The 18056-nt window shown below is 44.7% G+C and overlaps 1 protein-coding gene across 1 annotated transcript; it reads right to left on the bottom strand.

Annotated features, from left to right (window-relative positions):
- Positions 1-15735: 15735 nt before the first annotated feature.
- LOC113878195 (C-C motif chemokine 3) lies at positions 15736-17799 on the bottom strand. The gene is made up of 3 exons (XM_027519109.1): positions 17535-17799; positions 16565-16679; positions 15736-16262 (listed from the first exon to the last, which is right to left on the bottom strand). The coding sequence occupies exons 1-3, from the start codon at positions 17704-17706 to the stop codon at positions 16172-16174; spliced, it is 378 nt and encodes a 125-aa protein (XP_027374910.1). The 5' UTR covers positions 17707-17799; the 3' UTR covers positions 15736-16171.
- Between the last annotated feature and the right edge of the window lie 257 nt (positions 17800-18056).

The following is an 18056-nucleotide window of genomic DNA, read 5'->3' as shown; positions in this document are numbered from 1 at the left end:
CCCATTCAGTAGGTTATCCTTTCATTCTGCTGATAGTTTCCTTTGCTGTGCAAAAACTTCTAAGTTTAATCAAGTCCCATTTGTTTATTTTTGGCTTTGTTTCCTTTGCTGAAGGAGACAGATCCCAAAAAATATTGCTATGGTTTATGTCAAAGAGTGCTCTGCCTCTGTTCTCTTCTTGTAGGGAAACAGAGCAGGGCCCTGTGGTCTTTGACCTTCCCCTCCCCCGCCACCCTGCCTGTAGTCTGTGGAAAATTTTAGGCAAAGAATAAGTTTAATCAGAGAAGTGAGAAATGCAGAAACAAAGGAAAACAGCCAAAGGAGACCAAAAATTAATAACGTAGTCATCGAGCATAGTCGAGGACCTTTGGTTCCTTCTCAAGGGCTGTAGATAATCTTCTGAGCCATATCCTGGAAGCTGTCCTATAGATACCAAAGAAGTTAACTAGATAATGACCAGACTGTATCTATGACATAAGCTGCCACAACTCCGAGAGCTGGCCTCGAAGAAATGGGAAAAAGCAGACCCTGGAACAGAAGGTTAACTGTACCTGAAACAACCAAGATGATGCTGGCAGACCCCTGATGAGCAATTTGAAGATGACTGTTAGAGCTGACGGAGCTGCTTTGCAGCCCTCTCCTGTCTACGAGAGCTCTTGCCCCGCTGGTTGCCAGTGAGGGGAGAGCTGGCCTTTGGACAGATGCGCACCTTCACTTCCCACGCCCCTACTTTATTCTGAAATAAAGCAAACTTTCCTTTCCACCAACCTGGCCTGTTTATTGGCTTTTGAGCAGCAAGCAGCCAGACCCCACACATTCTTTCAGAAAGGGTAGTTTTATGGTTTCCAGTCTTATATTTAGGTCTCTAATCCATTTTGAGTTTATTTTTGTATATGGTGTGAGAAAATGTTCTAATTTCTTTCTTTTACATGTAGTCGTCCAGTTTCCCTAGTACCACTTACTGAAGAGACAATCTTTTCTCCATTCTTGCCTCCTTTGTCATAGATTAAATTGAATATAAGTGTATTCATTTATTTCTGAGCTCCCAGTTCTGTTTCATGGATCTTTGTGTCTGCTTTTTACCAGGATCATATTACTTCGACTATTGTAGTGATGTAGTATAGTCTGAAGACAGGGAGTGTGATTCCTTCAGCTCTGTTCTTTCTCAAGATTCCTTTGGCTATTCCGAGACTTAATTTTTTCTATGTAATTTTAAAAATATTTGTTCTAGTTCTGTCAAAATTGCCATTGGTATTTTCATAGGGATTGCCTTGAATCTGCATAATGCCTTGGGTAACATGGTCATTTTAACAATATTAATTTTTCCAATTAATCATTAATAACATGGTATCTTTTCATCTGTTTCTGTTGTCTTTGATGTCTTTCATCAGCGTCTTACAGTTTTCCAAATGCAGATCTTCTACTTTCTTAGGTAGGTTTATTCCCAGGGATCGTATTCTTTCTGATGCAATTGTAAGTGGAATTGCTTCCTTAATTTCTTTCTAATAGTCCATTATTAGTGTATAGAAATGCAACAGATTTCTGTATATTAATTTTGTATCCTGCAACTTTACTGAATTCAATGATGAGGTCTAGTAGTTTGTGTGTGTGTGTTTGTGTGTGTGTGTGTGTATTATAGATTTTGTGGTTACTCTGAGGTTTATAAATAGCAATCTATATATATATATATTATAGGTTGCTGATCTTTTAGTTTCAAGCACATTTTAGCAACCCTCCATTTTTATTCTCTTCCCCTTATGATTACTGATCTTGATATCATATTTTACATCTAATTGTTTTGTTTATGCCTTAAACTGCTTATTCTGGATATGGATGATTTTACTACTTCTGTCTTTTAACCTTCCTACTAGCTTAGTAGAGGCTTCCCTGGTGGCTTGGTGGTAAAGAATCCACCTGCCAATGCAAGAGACATGGGTTCAGTCCCTGGGTTGGGAAGATCCCTTGGAGAAGGAAATGGCAGCCCACTCCAGTATTCTTGCCTGGGAAATCCCATAGACAGAGGAGCCTGGTGGGCTACAATCTATGGCACTGCAAAAGAGTCAGACACAGTTTAGCGACTAAACAACAATAACTAGCTTTGTGCATGGTTAATTTACTGATAAACCCTTTCCTTTCATGGTTTTCATGCTTCTAGTTATGGCCTTTTCACTTACAGATGTCCCTTTAACATTTCTTGTAAAGCTGGTTTGGTGGCGTTAAACTCTTTTAGCTTTTGCTTGTCTGTAAAACTTGATCTCTGCATCAAATCCAAATGAAAGACTGTCAAGTAGAGTGATTCTTGGTTGTAGATTTTCCCCTTTCATCATTTTAAATGTATTATTCCACTCCCTTCTGGCCCGTGGAGTTTCTGCTGAGAAGTCCTCTGAAAGCCTATGGGAGTTCCCTTGTGATTAACTTTTTGCTTTGTCAATGCTGCTTTTAATATTCTCTTTAATTTTTGCCATTTCAATTACAATGTGTTATGATGTGGTTCTCTTTGGGCTGATCCTGTTTGAGACTCTGTGATTCCTGGACTCGGGTGTCCATTTCCTTTCCCAGGTTAGGGAAGTTTTCAGCTATTATGTCTTCAGATATGTTATCTGCGGTACTTCCTGGGTGGCGCTAGTGGTAACAAACCCACCTGCCAATGCAAGAGACACAGGTTCGATCCCTGGTTCAGGAAGTTCCCCTGGAGAAGGAAATGGCAACATACTCCAGTATTCTTGCTTGGAGAATCCCATGGACAGAAGAGCCTGGCAGGCTACAGTCCCTGGGGTCACAAAGAGTCAGACACGACCGAGCCACTGAACACACATGTTCTCTGCCCTTTTCTTTCTCTGTCTCCTTCTGGGACGCGTATAATGCACATGTGATTGTGCTTGATGTTGCTCCAGAGGTCTCTTAAACTTCTCTTTATTCTTTTTTTCTGTTCATCCTCAGTGATTTCCACCACTCTCTTCCGGATGGCTGATTCATTCCTGTGCATCATTTAGTCTATTGCTGCTTCCTTCTAGTGTAGTTTTCATTTCAGCTATTGTATTCTTTATCTCTGGTTGTTCTTTATATTTCTCTTTGGTAAAACTTCTAACTTCTCCCTCTGTTTGTCCCTTCTTCTCCTAAGCTCTTTGATCATCTTTACAATCATGACCTTGAACTATTTCTTGAGTAGATCGGCTATCTCCACTTCACTTTCTTCTTCTGAAATTGTATCTTGTTCCTTCATTTGGAATATGTTCCGTTTTCACCTCATTTTGTCTACCTTGCTATTCTTATTTCCACGTATCTGGTAAGTTGGTTATGTTTCCTGACCTTGAAGAAGTGGCCTTTTGTAGATGTCCCAGGAGTCCCCATAGCACACCCGCTGTGGTCACTAGAGCTATGTTCTATAGGGATCTCCCCTATATGGGCTGCTTGGATCCTCCTGTTGTGGTGGGCTACCAGTCAGTAGCGGTGGTAGTCTAGCAGGCTTAGTTGGCTCCTGGTCTGTTGATTGCTAGGCCCTGCCTTGTGTAGAGGTTGACAGTCAGTTCTTGGTGGGGCCCAGTCATAGGGCAGAGTCAAGTGTCAGGCTGGCTGGGGGACCCTGGTGTTAATGCTGGCTCACTCGTGGGAAAAGTTGGGGTGCAGGAGGTCCCCAGGCTGGTGCCCACCCACCAGTGGGTGAATTCAGATCCTAGGGCTAGTGGTTGCCCACAAGTGTACAGAGTTGGGTCCTCGGGTCTGGCTGCAGGTCCAAGAGTTCCAGAACTGGAGTCTGAGTGCTGGTGGGTGCAACTGAATTCTGACACAGCTGGCTGTGGGGTCTAGGGTATCCTGAGGCTCGTGTGGCCATGCTGGGGGCAGGGCCTGAGGCTGGTCAGTCCCCGGGCTGATGTTGGCCCACTGGTGGGTAAGGCTGGTGCTGAATTTAGGGCTGGCTCTCTGGTGGGCGGGGCCAGGGCCCAGCTGGTCTGAGGTCTGGTGCTGGCCTGCTGGTGAGTGGGCTGGACCCACAGGCCCAGGGCTGAACCCACAGGCCCAGGGCTGAGGTTTTCCGGGGGCTTGTGTTAACCCATTGGTGGGTGAGACAGGTCTAGAACAGGCTTACTGGAGGGAGGGGCTGGGGATTCTGAGGCTATTGCCTGCCCACTGTGGGGTGGAGCTGGGTTCCGGGGTCTCTGGCTATAGGACTCTGGGGGTCCCAGACTTGGCGCCTGCTCACTGGTGTGTAGGGCTGGGTCCTGGGCCCTCTGGTGGGCAGGGCCATGTTCAGAGACGGCCATGTGCTCAGGCAGTCTTAAGGCAGCCTATCTGATGGTAAGTGGGGCTGCATCCTTGCCCAGTTAGTAGCTTGGCCTGAGATGTCCCAGTACTGATGCCTATGGGCTGGTGGGTATGGATGGGGCTGGATCCTAAGGCTAATAGGCTGGAGGGAAGATTCCAAAATGTTACTTACCAGCAGCAGTCCAGGTAGAATGGACTCCCCCAAATGGCTGCTGCCAGCGTCTGTGTCCCCAGGGTGAGCTGCAGTTGCCTCCTGCGTCTCTGGGAGACTCTCCAAGATAAGCAGGTAGGTCTGCCTCAGGCTACTGTCAAAGGACTGCTTCTGCTCTGATCCTGAAACAGGTGAGACTTTTGTGTGCCAAAAAGAGTCTCCTTTAAAAGTGGAGACTCTATTTCCCACAGCTCTCTGGGACTCCCAAAAGTAAGCCCACGGGCCTTCAAAGACAAACATTCTGGGGTCTCATCTTCCCGGCCCAGGACCGCTGGCCTAGGGAGCCTGAGGTGGGGCTCAGACCCTTCCCTCCTTGGGGAGAACCTCTGTAACTGTAATTCTCCTCCTGTTTGTGGGTTGCCCACCTGGGTGCCCATCTTGACTGTACTGTGACTCCTCCCTTCCTGTCTTGTCGTGGTTCCTTCTTTATATATATAGTTGTAGAAGATCTTTTTTGGTAAGTTCCAGTCTTTTTCATTGATAGGCGTTCTGTAAATAGTTGTAATTTTGGTGTTCCTGTGAGAGGAGGTGAGCACAAAGTCTTTTTAGTCCTCATCTTGCTGTGCTGTTCACTGTGGCTCTTTTCCTGTTTGCTGATGTGAAGTAGCTGCTCAGCTAGTTTTCAGGTCTTTTTGCAGAGGAAATTGTTCAATATGTACCTATAGATTCAGTGTGTCTGAGGGAAGCGGTACATTCAGGATCTCCCTAAGTCACCATCTTGGAATCTTAGGTTTGGTCTCTATCTCCCTCTGCAGGGAAGACAGCTAACTGAATGGCCTGCCTCTTGTTTCAGTTCTGTTTGGGGCTTCCTTGGTGGCTCAGATGGTAAAGAATCTTCCTGCAATGCAGGAGGTCTGAGTTCGATCCCTGGGTCAGGAAGATCCCCTGGAGAAGGGAGTGGCAACCCACTCCAGTATGCTTGACTGGAGAATCCCATGGACAGAGGAGCCTGGTGAGCTATAGTCCATGGGGTCCCAAAGAGTTGGACACGACTGAGTGATTACCACTTTCACTTTCAATCTGATCTAAGAAGAGATTTTTCCTGGTCTAAGAAAAGATTTTTCCAGTGAGAGGCTAACTCTGTAAATCACCTATAAAGTAGCAATGAGGTGACTTTACTACTCAGCTGATGACGGGGAAGCAACTGAGCCTGGATTCCGCCTCCTGTTGAAAACCCACTCAATTTTCTCAGTCCCACAATAGGACAAGCCCCCACCCCATCTTCTGGGTGTATAGAATTGTATAGAATAGAAATCTACAGCTCCTCCAGAAAGAAAAGCCCCTCTAAACAGATAGCCCAAGGCATTTTGAAAATCCACTGGGACGTCCTGTATTTCATTTGGTACCTCTGTACGTAGGGCTTTGGTGATGTGGTCTGACCTGAGCCAGGACCTGGAGGTCAACAGCAAAGGGCAGCAGGAGGACACCCACAAGAGGAGGCCTGGGAGCAGAGGGCCATGGCGAGGGGGCAGTGAGGGCCAGAACTGCTTGCTGTTGCCCCCTTCTGGGGGCCAAGCGATGTCCCCTACTCTTAAGACCTAAGCCACGGGTTATGGGGAGATAGAAACTGGGGGTGACGAGAGAGGAAGTTATTAAGCACAGTGGTGCTTTGTTGACTTGTATATGCAAGAGGGGTCTTGGGTAACCACAGGGCTCAGGGTATTTGCAAGAATAGTTCAAGTGCTCACTTAATTTGGGCTGTTTACAGGGAAGTGGTTTCCACAGCGAGAGGAGGTGAGAGATGGGTGTCATCCTGGGACCACACTTAGTTGGTTCCTTCTCATTAGAAGCCCTGCAGTCATAGTTTCCCCCAGCAGAAACTTTTGTTATTCCACAGCTGTTCTCACGGCAAAGACGTGGCCTTTGCAGTGACTCCATGAGTCTTGAGCAGCACGCCTCACTTTAAACCACACCCAGGTAGACAGAGTTGCATGATCCCAAATTGGGCTGCAGAAATGATGAGAGGGTGGGACGCCTTTCAGACACTCACTAGTTCAAGAGAGGCTTATCAAGGGCCTCAATACGCACAAAGCAAAAACATGTTACGTATGTATGTATATGCTCAGTCACTCAGTCATGTCCGACTCTCTGTGGCCCCATGGACTGTAGCCTGCCAGGCTCCTCTGTCCATGGAACTTTTCAGGCAAGAATACTGAAGTGGGTTGCCATTTCCTACTCCAGGGGATCTTCCTGACCCAGGGATCCAACCCACTTCTCTTGCATCTCCTGCATTGGCAGGTGAATTTCTTTACCACTAGCATCATCTGGGAATGGTGCTAACATACATGCTGCTGCTGCTGCTGCTAAGTTGCTTCAGTCGTGTCCAACTCTGTGTGACCCCATAGACAGCAGCCCACCAGACTCCCCCATCTCTGGGATTCTCCAGGCAAGAACACTGGAGTGGGTTGCCATTTCCTTCTCCAATGCATGAAAGTAAAAAGTGAAAGTGAAGTCACTCAGTCGTGTCCGACTCTTAGTGACCCCATGGACTACAGCCTTCCAAGCTCCTCCATCCATGGATTTTCCAGGCAAGAGTACTGGAGTGGGGTGCCATTGCCTTCTCTGGCTAACATACATAAGGAACCTTAAAATGATCTTAAACTTTGACCAAGATAATCCATGTTGAGGAATAAATTTCCTATGTAAACCCATTTAATTTTTTAAATTTACCAAGGCTAGATTTGTACCCCAGGATGTGATCTATGCTGGAGAATATTCCATGTGCACTTGAGAAAAAGGTGAAATCTAATATTTTGGGGTGAAAAGCCCTGTAGATATCAATTAGGTCCAACTGGTCCACTGTATCATGTAAAGCTTGTGTTTCCTTGCTAATTTTTTGTTTGGTTGATCTGTCCATAGGTGTGAGTGGGGTTTTAAAGTCCCCAACAATTATTGTGTTACTGTTAATTTCTCTTTTGATTCATGTTGATGGATGGCAAAAAAAAAATCACAATATTGCAGCGTAAATTATCCTCCAATTAAAATAAATTAATTAATTAAAAAAATGAAAACATACATTTAAATATGGAAAAAAAGTTTATGCATAAGAATATTTTGTCCCCAGCATATTGATAACAATTTAAAATTAGACCTAGTCAGAAAGAGAAAAATATCCTACATTAATGCATATATATGGAAGCTAGAAAAATAGTACTGATGAACCTATTTGCAGGGCAGGAATATGGACACAGAGGTAGAGAATGGACTGTGGACACAGCAGAGAAAGGAGAGGGGGGGACGAGTTGAGAGAATAGCACTGACATATATGCACTACGGTGTGTGAAATCGCTAACTAGTGAGAAGATGCTGAGTAGCACAGGGAGCTCAGCCTGGTGCTCTGTGACGACCCGAGGGGTGAGATGGGGGCGGGGCAGGAAGGAGGCTGAAGAGGGAGGGGATGTATGTATACTTACGGCTGATTCACATTGTCGTAAGGCAGAAACCAGTGCAGCACTGTAAAGCAACTATCCACCAATCAAAAATAAATTTTAAAAAAAGTTTGAAAGGAGAAAAAGAAAAATAGACCTAATTTAAATTGTTTACAATATGAAAATGGTAAAGAAAATTATGGTATCTTCACTTGGTTTGCTATTAGGCAACCTTTTCAAACAATATGATGACATGGGAAATACTTATATTCTAATGATGAGCTTAAAAAAAAATCCAAGATGAAGATTGACCCATTTTGGGACTGGGGAGGTGGTCAGTTCCATTCAGTATTTTTTGTGGATACTGTTCCCAGGAAAAAGGGAGAATAGAAGGAGCAAGGATAGTGTGTCTCCCGTCATCTACCCTTGGTCGATTTAATAATAAAGGGTTCTCCTCTCTTCCTCAATATGGGCAGTTTCAGTAATGATGACTCACTATTCTGAGAGTTCTCTTGATTGCCACCTTCCCCCATCTTCTGCTTTTACAAAGCAGGGTGGGTAGTGTTTGTGGCGGGACCAGTTCTAACCCTCTTAGCATGTTCTGGAATGAACACTAGGCCTATTTTGGGGTTGTGACTTTGCCACCATGAAGAGCTTAATGTCTCAGATTTGGGTAATAGTCATTTACAGAGCAACAGGAAATACACAAATCAGCATCTTCTTGAAAATTAAGTCATTCTGGAAGGGGGAAGACTAACAGTTTATTATCTAGACAGCAAAGGAAAAACATATTTATCACACCTTAAGTGTTAGTGTTGTTATCTCAAGAAAGAGAAAAAAAAAAGACAGGAAAAAGACAAAAGACATGTTTTTCCTGACCACCATCTACTCTACGTCCTTCTTGATATCAGAAACCCACAATTCCTTTGGGAAGCCACTCTATCGCAAAGTTCTCAGATTTTAAGTTTTTGTGAAATTCATCTAACCACAATCCAGGATATGGTTTTTCCAGTAGTCATGTATGGATATGAGAGTTGGGCCATAAAGAAGGCTGAGCACCAAAGAATTAATGCTTTTGAATTGTGGTCCTGGAGAAGACTCTTGAGAGTCCCTTGGACTGCAAGGAGATTCAACTAGTCAACGCTAAAGGAAATCAGTCCTGAACATTCATTGGAAGGACTGATGTTGAAGCTGAAACTCCAATACTTTGACCACCTAATGTGAAGATCAGACTCATTAAAAAGGACCCTGATGCTGGGAAAGATTGAGGACAGGAGAAGCAGGCAACAGAGGATGAGATGGTTGAATGCCATCATCGACTCAATGGACATGAGTTTAAGCAAACTCCTAGAGATAGTGAAGGACAGGGAAGCCTGGTGTGCTGCAGTCCTTGGGATCGCAGAGTCGGACATGAGTTAGTGACTGAACAATAACAACCTTAATTAGCTTAAGCAGATCAATGAAATGCATCCCCTCAGCCACAGCAACTGGTTAGGAGTTGGATTTCTGACATGTCAGTCAAATCCAAGAGAACCCAGTGATTTTTTTCCAGTGAAGACACAGCCTCTTTCTTCCCTGAAGAAAATGAACAAGAATTCATGTAACATGATGACCTAGAGAGGTGGAATGGGGGAGTGGGTTGGAGGGAGGCTTAAGAGGGAGGGAATATATGTATGTGCTCTGCTGTGCTGTGCTTAGTTGCTCAGTTGTGTCCAACTCTTTGTGACCCCAGGAGCCTGCCAGGCTCCTCTGTCCATGGGGATTCTCCAGGCAAGAATACTGGAGTGGGTTGCCATTTCCTCCTCTAGGGGATCTTTCTGACTCAGGGATCCAACCGTGTCTCTTACGTCTCTTGCTTTGGCAGGCAGGTTGTTTACCTCTAGTGCCAAGTGGGAAGCCCAGAAAGGGCTTTAAAACCCGACAACTGTTGTCAGTAATCTGGAGTCTCAAAGGGCTGTGAATGCAGATATTTCTACTTCAATCTAAAATCAATGTGAATAGACTGTTATATTTAAAGTGGATAATTAACAAGGACGTACTGCGTAGCACAGAGAACTCTGCTCAGTGTTTTGTGGCAGCTTGGATGGGAAAGGAATTTGGGGAGAACGAATACATTAGTCACTCTGCTGACTCTAGTACACCTGAAACTATCACAATATTATTAACAGGCTTTACCCCAATGCAAAATAAGAAGTTTTAAAAAAAGTTAATGTGAATAGAGACAAGGAGATGAGAGACTTAACAGGAGAGCAACCTGGGCTCTGACTGGGTCCTAAGTCCCCCTCCTCACCTCTCCTGTGAAATATTTGCTTATTTGAAGTAGACAATCACCTGCTTGTAAAGGAGCAGGTAAGAGGTAGCTTTGGGCATCAAATATTCATCACTTCTGCATGTTGCCCCGTCTCTGCAGGGGCCAAGATAGAAGCAGAGGTCTCCCAGCCCATGGCTAGAGGTAGGGGTGTAAGGGGTGACTGTGGTTTTGAAGGCCGTGCTAGGAGACACACGTTCTCAACCCCAGAAAAACTGCAAGATATATGACTAGACAAGCTCTGTCTTTTGGGTTATCAAGCTCATGGAATTGATCGGAAGCAAAGAGATCAGAAGCCTGCTGTTACTAGAAGGGTGTTACTTGCCAGAGAAACTACAAGATCACTCCAAAATAGCTGTAAGCTGCTCAACACCTAGGACAAACTCTAGGCTCCTAACTCACATGGTCAAGAAGTTGGCTGCCCCCCGGGAAAGGGCTTCTCCTCAGCACGCGTGTGTGTCCAAGGAGGACAGTCCCCAGGGAGGTCAACCAGAAAGACCGACCAAGGACCTCAGTCAAGCCTTGGACTCTGAAATGCCCTATATGTTAGTTAGCAGTGCAGTTCCCATGCTCTCCATTCTCCTTGCTCTCACACTCTTTGTTCACAACACTTGTATTGAGGGGGTAGTGGGCACAATTGTGCTTCTGTTTGCCTTTGGGCTTCCAGACCGTGAGAAGCAGTTCAGCATAAATGAGCAGATTTTGTTTGTCCTAAGATGCTGGAAACCAACAGAAAAGAAATGGTGACACCTCCACTGCTTCTTTGGGGACAAAGCTCTTCCTCCCATTCTCCTGATAGAATCTTCACACTTGTCACGGGTTGACTGGTGCGGTTTTAGGGGAATGGGGCATTTCTTAAAGGAAGGGGATTGTAAAACGCTTTTGGGAAGGAGCTCCATGTGTGTGTACATGTATGTGTGTGTGTGTGTGTGTGTGATAGGAAAGCCTTGGGTGAAAGGATTTGTTCCTTGCTTTGTTCTCATTTGATGAAAGCCATTATGAGGACTTCCCTGGTGATACAGTGGATAAGAATCCACTTGTCAAAATAAGGGACATAGGTTTGATCCCTGGTCCAGGAAGATTCACACACCACAGAGCAACTGAGCCCATGGGCCACAAGCCCTGAAGCCTGTGCGCCTAGACCTGTGCTCTGCAACTGCAATCAGAAGCCTGTGCACGGCAATGAAGAGTTAGCCCCCACTTGCTGCAACTAGGGAAAAGCCTGCAGGCAGCAGTGCAGACTCAGTGCAACCCAAATAAATAAATAAATAAATACATTAATTGAAGAGACACATGTACCCCAATGTTTATCGCAGCACTGTTTATAATAGCCAGGACAGGGAAGCAACCTAGATGTCCATCAGCAGATGAATGGGTAAGAAAGCTGTGGTACATATACACAATGGAATATTACTCAGCCATTAAAAAGAATACATTTGAATCAGTTCTAATGAGGTGGATGAAACTGGAGCCTATTATACAGAGTGAAATAAGCCAGAAAGAAAAACGCCAATACAGTATACTAATGAATATATATGGAATTTAGAAAGATGGTAATGATAACCCTGTATGCGAGACAGCAAAAGAGACACAGATGTATAGAACAGTCTTTTGGACTCTGTGGGAGAGGGAGAGGGTGGGATGATTTGGGAGAATGGCATTGAAACATGTATAATATCATATAAGAAACGAATTGCCAGTCCAGGTTTGATGCATGATACTGGATGCTTGGGGCTGGTGCACTGGACGACCCAGAGGGATGGTATGGGGAGGGAGGAGGGAGGGGGGTGAGGATGGGGAACACGTGTACACCCATGGTGGATTCATGTTGATGTATGGCAAAACCAATATAATATTGTAACGTGATTAACTTCCCATTAAAATAAATAAATTTATATTAAAAATAAATACATTAATTAAAAAAAAAACTATTATGACATCAAGACTGTGAGCTCACCTGAGCTCTATTTTCTTCATGCCAACTTAGAGCCCCAGCCAGAAAGTAGTTTTGATAGATGGAATATCATCCATCAAAGGGTAGCTTTGATGATCTCAACTTTGATGATCAAAGTTGAGAATGGAAAGGTGAGCAATACATGTTTATCAAAAAGTAAACCAAATTTAAAATGACAGACTTGTGGTCCAGTGGTTAAGACTTTGCCTTTAGTACAGGGGTGTGGGTTCATTCGATCCCTGGTCAGGAAGTTGAGATCCCCCATGTCTCATAGCCATAAAACCAAAACATAAAACAGAAGCAATTTGTAACAAATGAAATAAAAACTTTAAAATAAAAATTTCTACATTAAAAAGTACAGAAAATAGTCTCTATTCCTTTAAAGAAAATAGAATAAAAATTCAATTTCCTCTAAGAAACCACCATAGTTAGCTATTTGATATGTATCTTTCTAAATATGCCTTTGCAAATATGTGTTTATAGTTGTTGAAAGTAAAAATAATATTGCTGTATATGTGTAGTTCTGTAGAACATGTGTAGAGTATCCTTGCATTTACTAGAGGTAAACAGATATCTTTTGCACCTAATATTATGGACAATTTCCACAGATATAGATGTGTGTTATCTTTTTTACCAACCACTGAATATTGCATTGGTGGACACCTCATTTCTCTACTGATTTTATCTTCTGATTGTTTAAGTGTTTGTTTCCATTTGTTTGATGTTTGTAAACCATGCTGCAAAGAATATCGTTGTGTCTATATATTCCTGACCTCTGGTTGTGTTGCTTCAAAACAGATTCTTAGAAATGGAATCAGCACAAACAATATTTTGGTCCAACAGGATAGGCATCTTAATGTTTGCATATTGAAAAGCAGAGACATTACTTTGCCAACAAAGGTCCGTCTAGTCAAGGCTATGGTTTTTCCAGTGGTCATGTATGGATGTGAGAGTTGGACTGTGAAGAAGGCTGAGCGCCGAAGAATTGATACTTTTGAACTGTGGTGTTGGAGAAGACTCTTGAGAGTCCCTTGGACTGCAAGGAGATCCAACCAGTCCGTTCTGAAGGAGATCAGCCCTGGGATTTCTTTGGAGGGAATGATGCTGAAGCTGAAACTCCAGTACTTTGGCCACCTCATGCAAAGAGTTGACTCATTGGAAAAGACTCTGATTCTGGGAGGGATTGGGGGCAGGAGGAGAAGGGGATGACAGAGGATGAGATGGCTGGATAGCATCACTGACTCAATGGACGTGAGTCTGGGTGAACTCCGGGAGTTGGTGATGGACAGGGAGGCCTGGCGTGCTGCAATTCACGGGGTCGCAAAGAATCGGACACGACTGAGCGACTGAACTGAATTGAATGTTGAATTGTACTCTAAAGAGTTTGATCACTACAAATCTAAACTAATTTGGGTATGAAAATTAGATTATTTTCAACAAAATGAAATAATTGTGGTTCATAAAAGTTAATATCTGTTTGATTTTCGTACAAGTCTTCTGAATTTCTCTTTCTTCTACAAACAGGACTCTAACTATAAAACAGGCAATCTATTAAATAACCGAGCTTTCACAGTAAACCTATAAACAGAATCCTGTTCCACATGTAGGCTGGTTGTCTTTTCCTTCTCTAACATTAATCATTTATTTTGTGGAGCACGGATTCTAGGAAAAGAATGTACACTATATCTGTTACCTTATGCAGATATACAGCACATTTGGAAAAGAGAGGTGAATTCTAGTGACTATTTCCGTGGTTCTCAGCTGTTAACATTCATGTGGAATGGTTGATAAGCTTGGTGGAATATCAACTCTCAGGGACATACCTGGAAAATTCTGATGTAAGGGGCTTAAACAATCATTGCTTGCGACTTGAATACAGGTGAATTGCATTTGGGGAAATAACCTGGTTGGTGATGAAGAGCAAAGTCTCTCGTTATGTCAGAATCTAGCTTCAGAACTCAATGGTGCTGTTTGTTCACTTGCTGTGTGATCTTGTCCAAGTTGCTTAACCTCTCTGACCCCACAGCCTCAGTTTACTGTTCCATCAAATGATAATTTAATAGCACTTAGACTATATTATTTCACTGTGAGGATCAAATGAACACAGCAGAAAAAGCCCTCAGCCTGGGGTAAATCTCATGTTAGCTGTTGTTATTAAGAAAGTTTGATTTATCATAAATATATACTACAGGTACTCTTCTTAATGGTATCCATTATGATTTGATACATAAAATACTCACAATTTCAGTGTTCTGGAAATGTGAGACACACATTCCAGTGTGTTAACTGAAAAAAAATGCACAGTCTAAAAGTTGAGAGTTAAGATTTATTGGTGGGCAAAACTGAGCACTTAAGCCCAGGATGCAGTATCTCAGATAACTTGGAGAGACTGCTCTGTAGAGGCAAGGTGAGGAGCCAGGATAGACATAAAGGAGTTTTTGCAATGAAGACCAGGTAGCTGGGACATCCAAAGATTCCTGCTAATTAAAGAAAACCAGATATCTCAAGTTAAGGAATTTAGCCCTTTTGTACATATGGGGAGAGGCAAGAGGGTGGGGTCACTGAAATATTCCTGTGATGTACACCTCTGCTGTCTGAGTGTCTTCAAGGTGAACTGTTGGGGTGACTGTAGTGGTTGACGGCTAGATGCTGGGCATCCTGTTTCTATCCTGAGTTCCCTCAGGGCTCACTGTCAGGGCAGCTGTAAAGTGATGGCTTGATGGTTGCAGCATCCTTCCTTTATCGATATGGCAGTCACCATTGTTCAATCACAACTGTCAAACGGAGTAGCTGTATGGCATGTAGCCCCCTCTTCATCTTTCTCAAGTTCCCTCCATTTCCCATCTTCCTATTCTTTAACTTACTATTTCTTTCAACCAGTGATTCTTTTTTTAAAACTTATTTTTAATTGGAGAATAGTTGATTTACCATGCTGTGTTAGTTTCTGCTGTACAGCAAAGTGAAGTAGCCACACATATACACATATCCAGGCTTCCCAGGGGGTGCTAGCCATAAAGAATCTGCCTGCAATGCAGGAGCCACAGAAGATGCGGGTTCGATCCCTGGGTCAGGAAGATTCCCCTGGAGGAGGGCACAGCAACCTACTCCAGTATTCTTGCCTGGAAAATCCCATGTACAGAGGAGCCGGATGGGTCCATAGGTTCCAAAGAGCCAGATACAGGTCATTACAGAGCACAAAATAAAAGTTATCTGTGCTATACAGTAGGATCTTACTAGTTATCTTTTATATATAGTAGTATGTATTTCAGAGAAGGCAATGGCAACCCACTCCAGTACTCTTGCCGAGAGAATCCCAGGGTCGGCGGAGCCTGATGGGTTGCCGTCTATGGGATCGCACAGAGTCGGACACAACTGAAGAGACTTAGCAGCAGCAGCAGCAGCCGTATGTATTTATCAATACCAATCTCCCAGTTTGTCCCCTACCCCTTTTCCCCTTGGTAATCATGTTTGTTTTCTGTATCTGTGACTCAGTTCATGTTTTGTAATTGGTTCATGTGTACCATATTTTTTAGATTCCGTATATAAATGATATCATATGATGTTTGTCTTTCAGAGAAAGTCAACCAGTCATTCGGATTTGCCAGATAAACAAAACCAAACTCGAAGCTAGTTTACTTTCTGAAGGAGCATCTTTATTATTTCGCTGGGCTGAACACAACACTGAACAGAAACCTCCAGTACACAGTGTCGGTCTTGCAGCATTGGCGCCATCTCCTCCTCTAACAAGCTGGCGACAGTCACTCAACTGTCTCCACAGTGCAAGTGAAGGTGGGGCAGGAAGGCTGGTGAAAAGGTATCTTGGGACCTCTTGGAGCAAACAGTCCCAGACCCCAGTGGGGCATTGAAATTAAATTACAAATATTAAATAGTATATATAAATAAGTTGCAATTTCAGTTAGGGACGAGTCCCAGAGTGTGGCTGTTTGACAACAACCAGCGCACAGGAGAGGTAGCTATGGAGGCGACAGGGGTGCTCCCAAGGCTCAGACCCCCGCTGCTCAGTCAGGCCCCTGAGGTCACTTCGTTCCTCAAAGCTTCCAGGCCACTCAGGGATTCAGCTCCAGGTCGGTGATGTATTCCTGGACCCAGTCCTCAGTGGGGTTGGCACAGACCTGCCGGCCTTTTTTGGTCTGGAAGCTGTGGAGAGGAGTGGAAGGATTACACACTGCGGAATGCAGTAGGGGGAGGCGATCCTGGGGGCCCGCTCACCCCCAACTCTCTGTCCTGAGCAGCTCAGCCCTCCCAGACTCTGTAAGCCTGGCCAGGTCAGGTCACTCCTCAGAGACACAGGTCCTATATATTTGATAAGCCCTGGAGGGCTGGGCCTTCCACGATGGCTCCCTTGACCTGTCTGTGCCTTTGGGTGCTGACCCCCACCCCTACTCCCCACCCCCAAATCCCCCATCTCCCCAGAGGCGGGCAGGAAGACTGGCACTTACATGACGCCAGGCTTGGAGCACTGGCTGCTGGTCTCAAAATAGTCAGCTACGATTTTGCGAGAAAGCTGCCGGGCGACATAGGAGAAGCAGCAGGCCGTTGGGGTGTCAGCGCCAACTGTGGAGGAAGGGACAGATTGAGCCTGAGTCATAGTTCAGATGAAAAGGCAAGACCCGTGATCTGTGAGAGTGTGAAGAAGACTCACAGGAAGAGAAACAGCCCCACTCAGGGTGCAGACTGGGAGACCAGTCATTGGGAGGCGCTGGGGATTTTTGCCTAGAAATTTCCCTGTCTCTGTCCTTTATTTCTATCTGAACACTTCTTCCTTTTTGACTCTTCACTGTGGGCTCTCTCTTATCACATCTCCCTTCAGGAATTTGTGTCTGGGTCAGAAAATCATTAGCCTTTGGCTCAGTGGTAAAGAACCCGCCTGCCAATGTAGGAAACACAAGAGATGCGAGTTCAATCCCTGGGTCGGGAAGATCCTCTGGAAAAGGAAATGGCACCCCACTTTGGTATTTTTTGCCTGGGAAATGCCAGGACAGAGGAGCCTGGTGGGCTACAGTCTACAGGGTCACAAAAAAATCAGACACCACTTAATGACTAAATAAGAAGTCACATCCCAGCAAAAGAAAAAAGCTTGGCTGTCTCTCATAAGACATCCAAAGGGCAAATTCTTGCGGAGACCTAGGAGGGGTTACTGGAAAACTAACACCACTGGGCAGTAACCAGATTTGGACTCTGCCTTTTACAAACTCATTTGTTTAGGTCTCAGTTTTGCCATCTGTAAAATGGGACTATAACTCCCTCACCCTGGCTCTAGATCTGAGGTTCCCTTTAAAAAGATTAAAAATCTTGAAGAGAACAGCCAAGATGTTTTGCAACCCTTAAAGAGGTTCTCTGTTTTCTCTTGGGGGCTCTCAAGGCCACAAGATTGGCGTGGGGCCCCCCTCAGCTACTACCCAGACTCACATGGTGCCGAGAAGACCTGGCTGCAGAGGGCCATGGCGCAGAGGAGAACGGCGAGAGCAGCCACGGGCGCCTTCATGATGCTGTGAGACGGAGTGTGGGCTTGAGCGTCAGTGGAGCCGAGGTGGGACTTGGTGCTTGCTGCTGCCTCTGTCCTTCTGCAGTGGGAGACCATCTCCCTGGCTCTTTATAAAGGCAGCCCTGGCAGATGGGGAAGTGGAATCTGGGGGTGAGGAGGGAAAATTTTAAGCATAGCGGTGCTTTCACGCGGAGTGTTGCACAACTCAGGGTCCCCGACAACCACAGGGCTTCAGGATATCCAAGAATAGCTTCTTTCTGCTATAAGTGTCAGCCCGCAACACATGACTTACTCTGGTTTCATGTGAGGAAATGGTTTCCCCTGTGAGCGTCTGGAGAGGGGTATATGTCCACCCAGGGCTATTCCTGTCTGGTCCCTGCCTCTAACACATTCTGTATCCCAGACTTTTCCACAGAACTGAGAGTGCTGTGCTTCTTCAGTTGCTC

Source organism: Bos indicus x Bos taurus, chromosome 19 (genome assembly GCF_003369695.1).
Source record: "Bos indicus x Bos taurus breed Angus x Brahman F1 hybrid chromosome 19, Bos_hybrid_MaternalHap_v2.0, whole genome shotgun sequence".
In the NCBI taxonomy this organism is placed as follows: domain Eukaryota; kingdom Metazoa; phylum Chordata; class Mammalia; order Artiodactyla; family Bovidae; genus Bos; species Bos indicus x Bos taurus.
Note: the sequence above shows the minus strand (reverse complement) of the source record. Positions and strands in the feature narration are given on the sequence as shown.

Bases quoted from the DNA above. Each gene is read 5' to 3' on its own strand.
- LOC113878195 (XM_027519109.1), bottom strand. From the start codon at position 17,706: ATGGTCTCCCACTGCAGAAGGACAGAGGCAGCAGCAAGCACCAAGTCC. The intron at 16,680-17,534 runs GTGAGTCTGGGT...CTTCCTCCACAG, and splicing joins CCAGGTCTTCTCGGCACCAT to TTGGCGCTGACACCCCAACG. The intron at 16,263-16,564 runs GTAAGTGCCAGT...TCCTCTCCACAG, and splicing joins TGCTCCAAGCCTGGCGTCAT to CTTCCAGACCAAAAAAGGCC.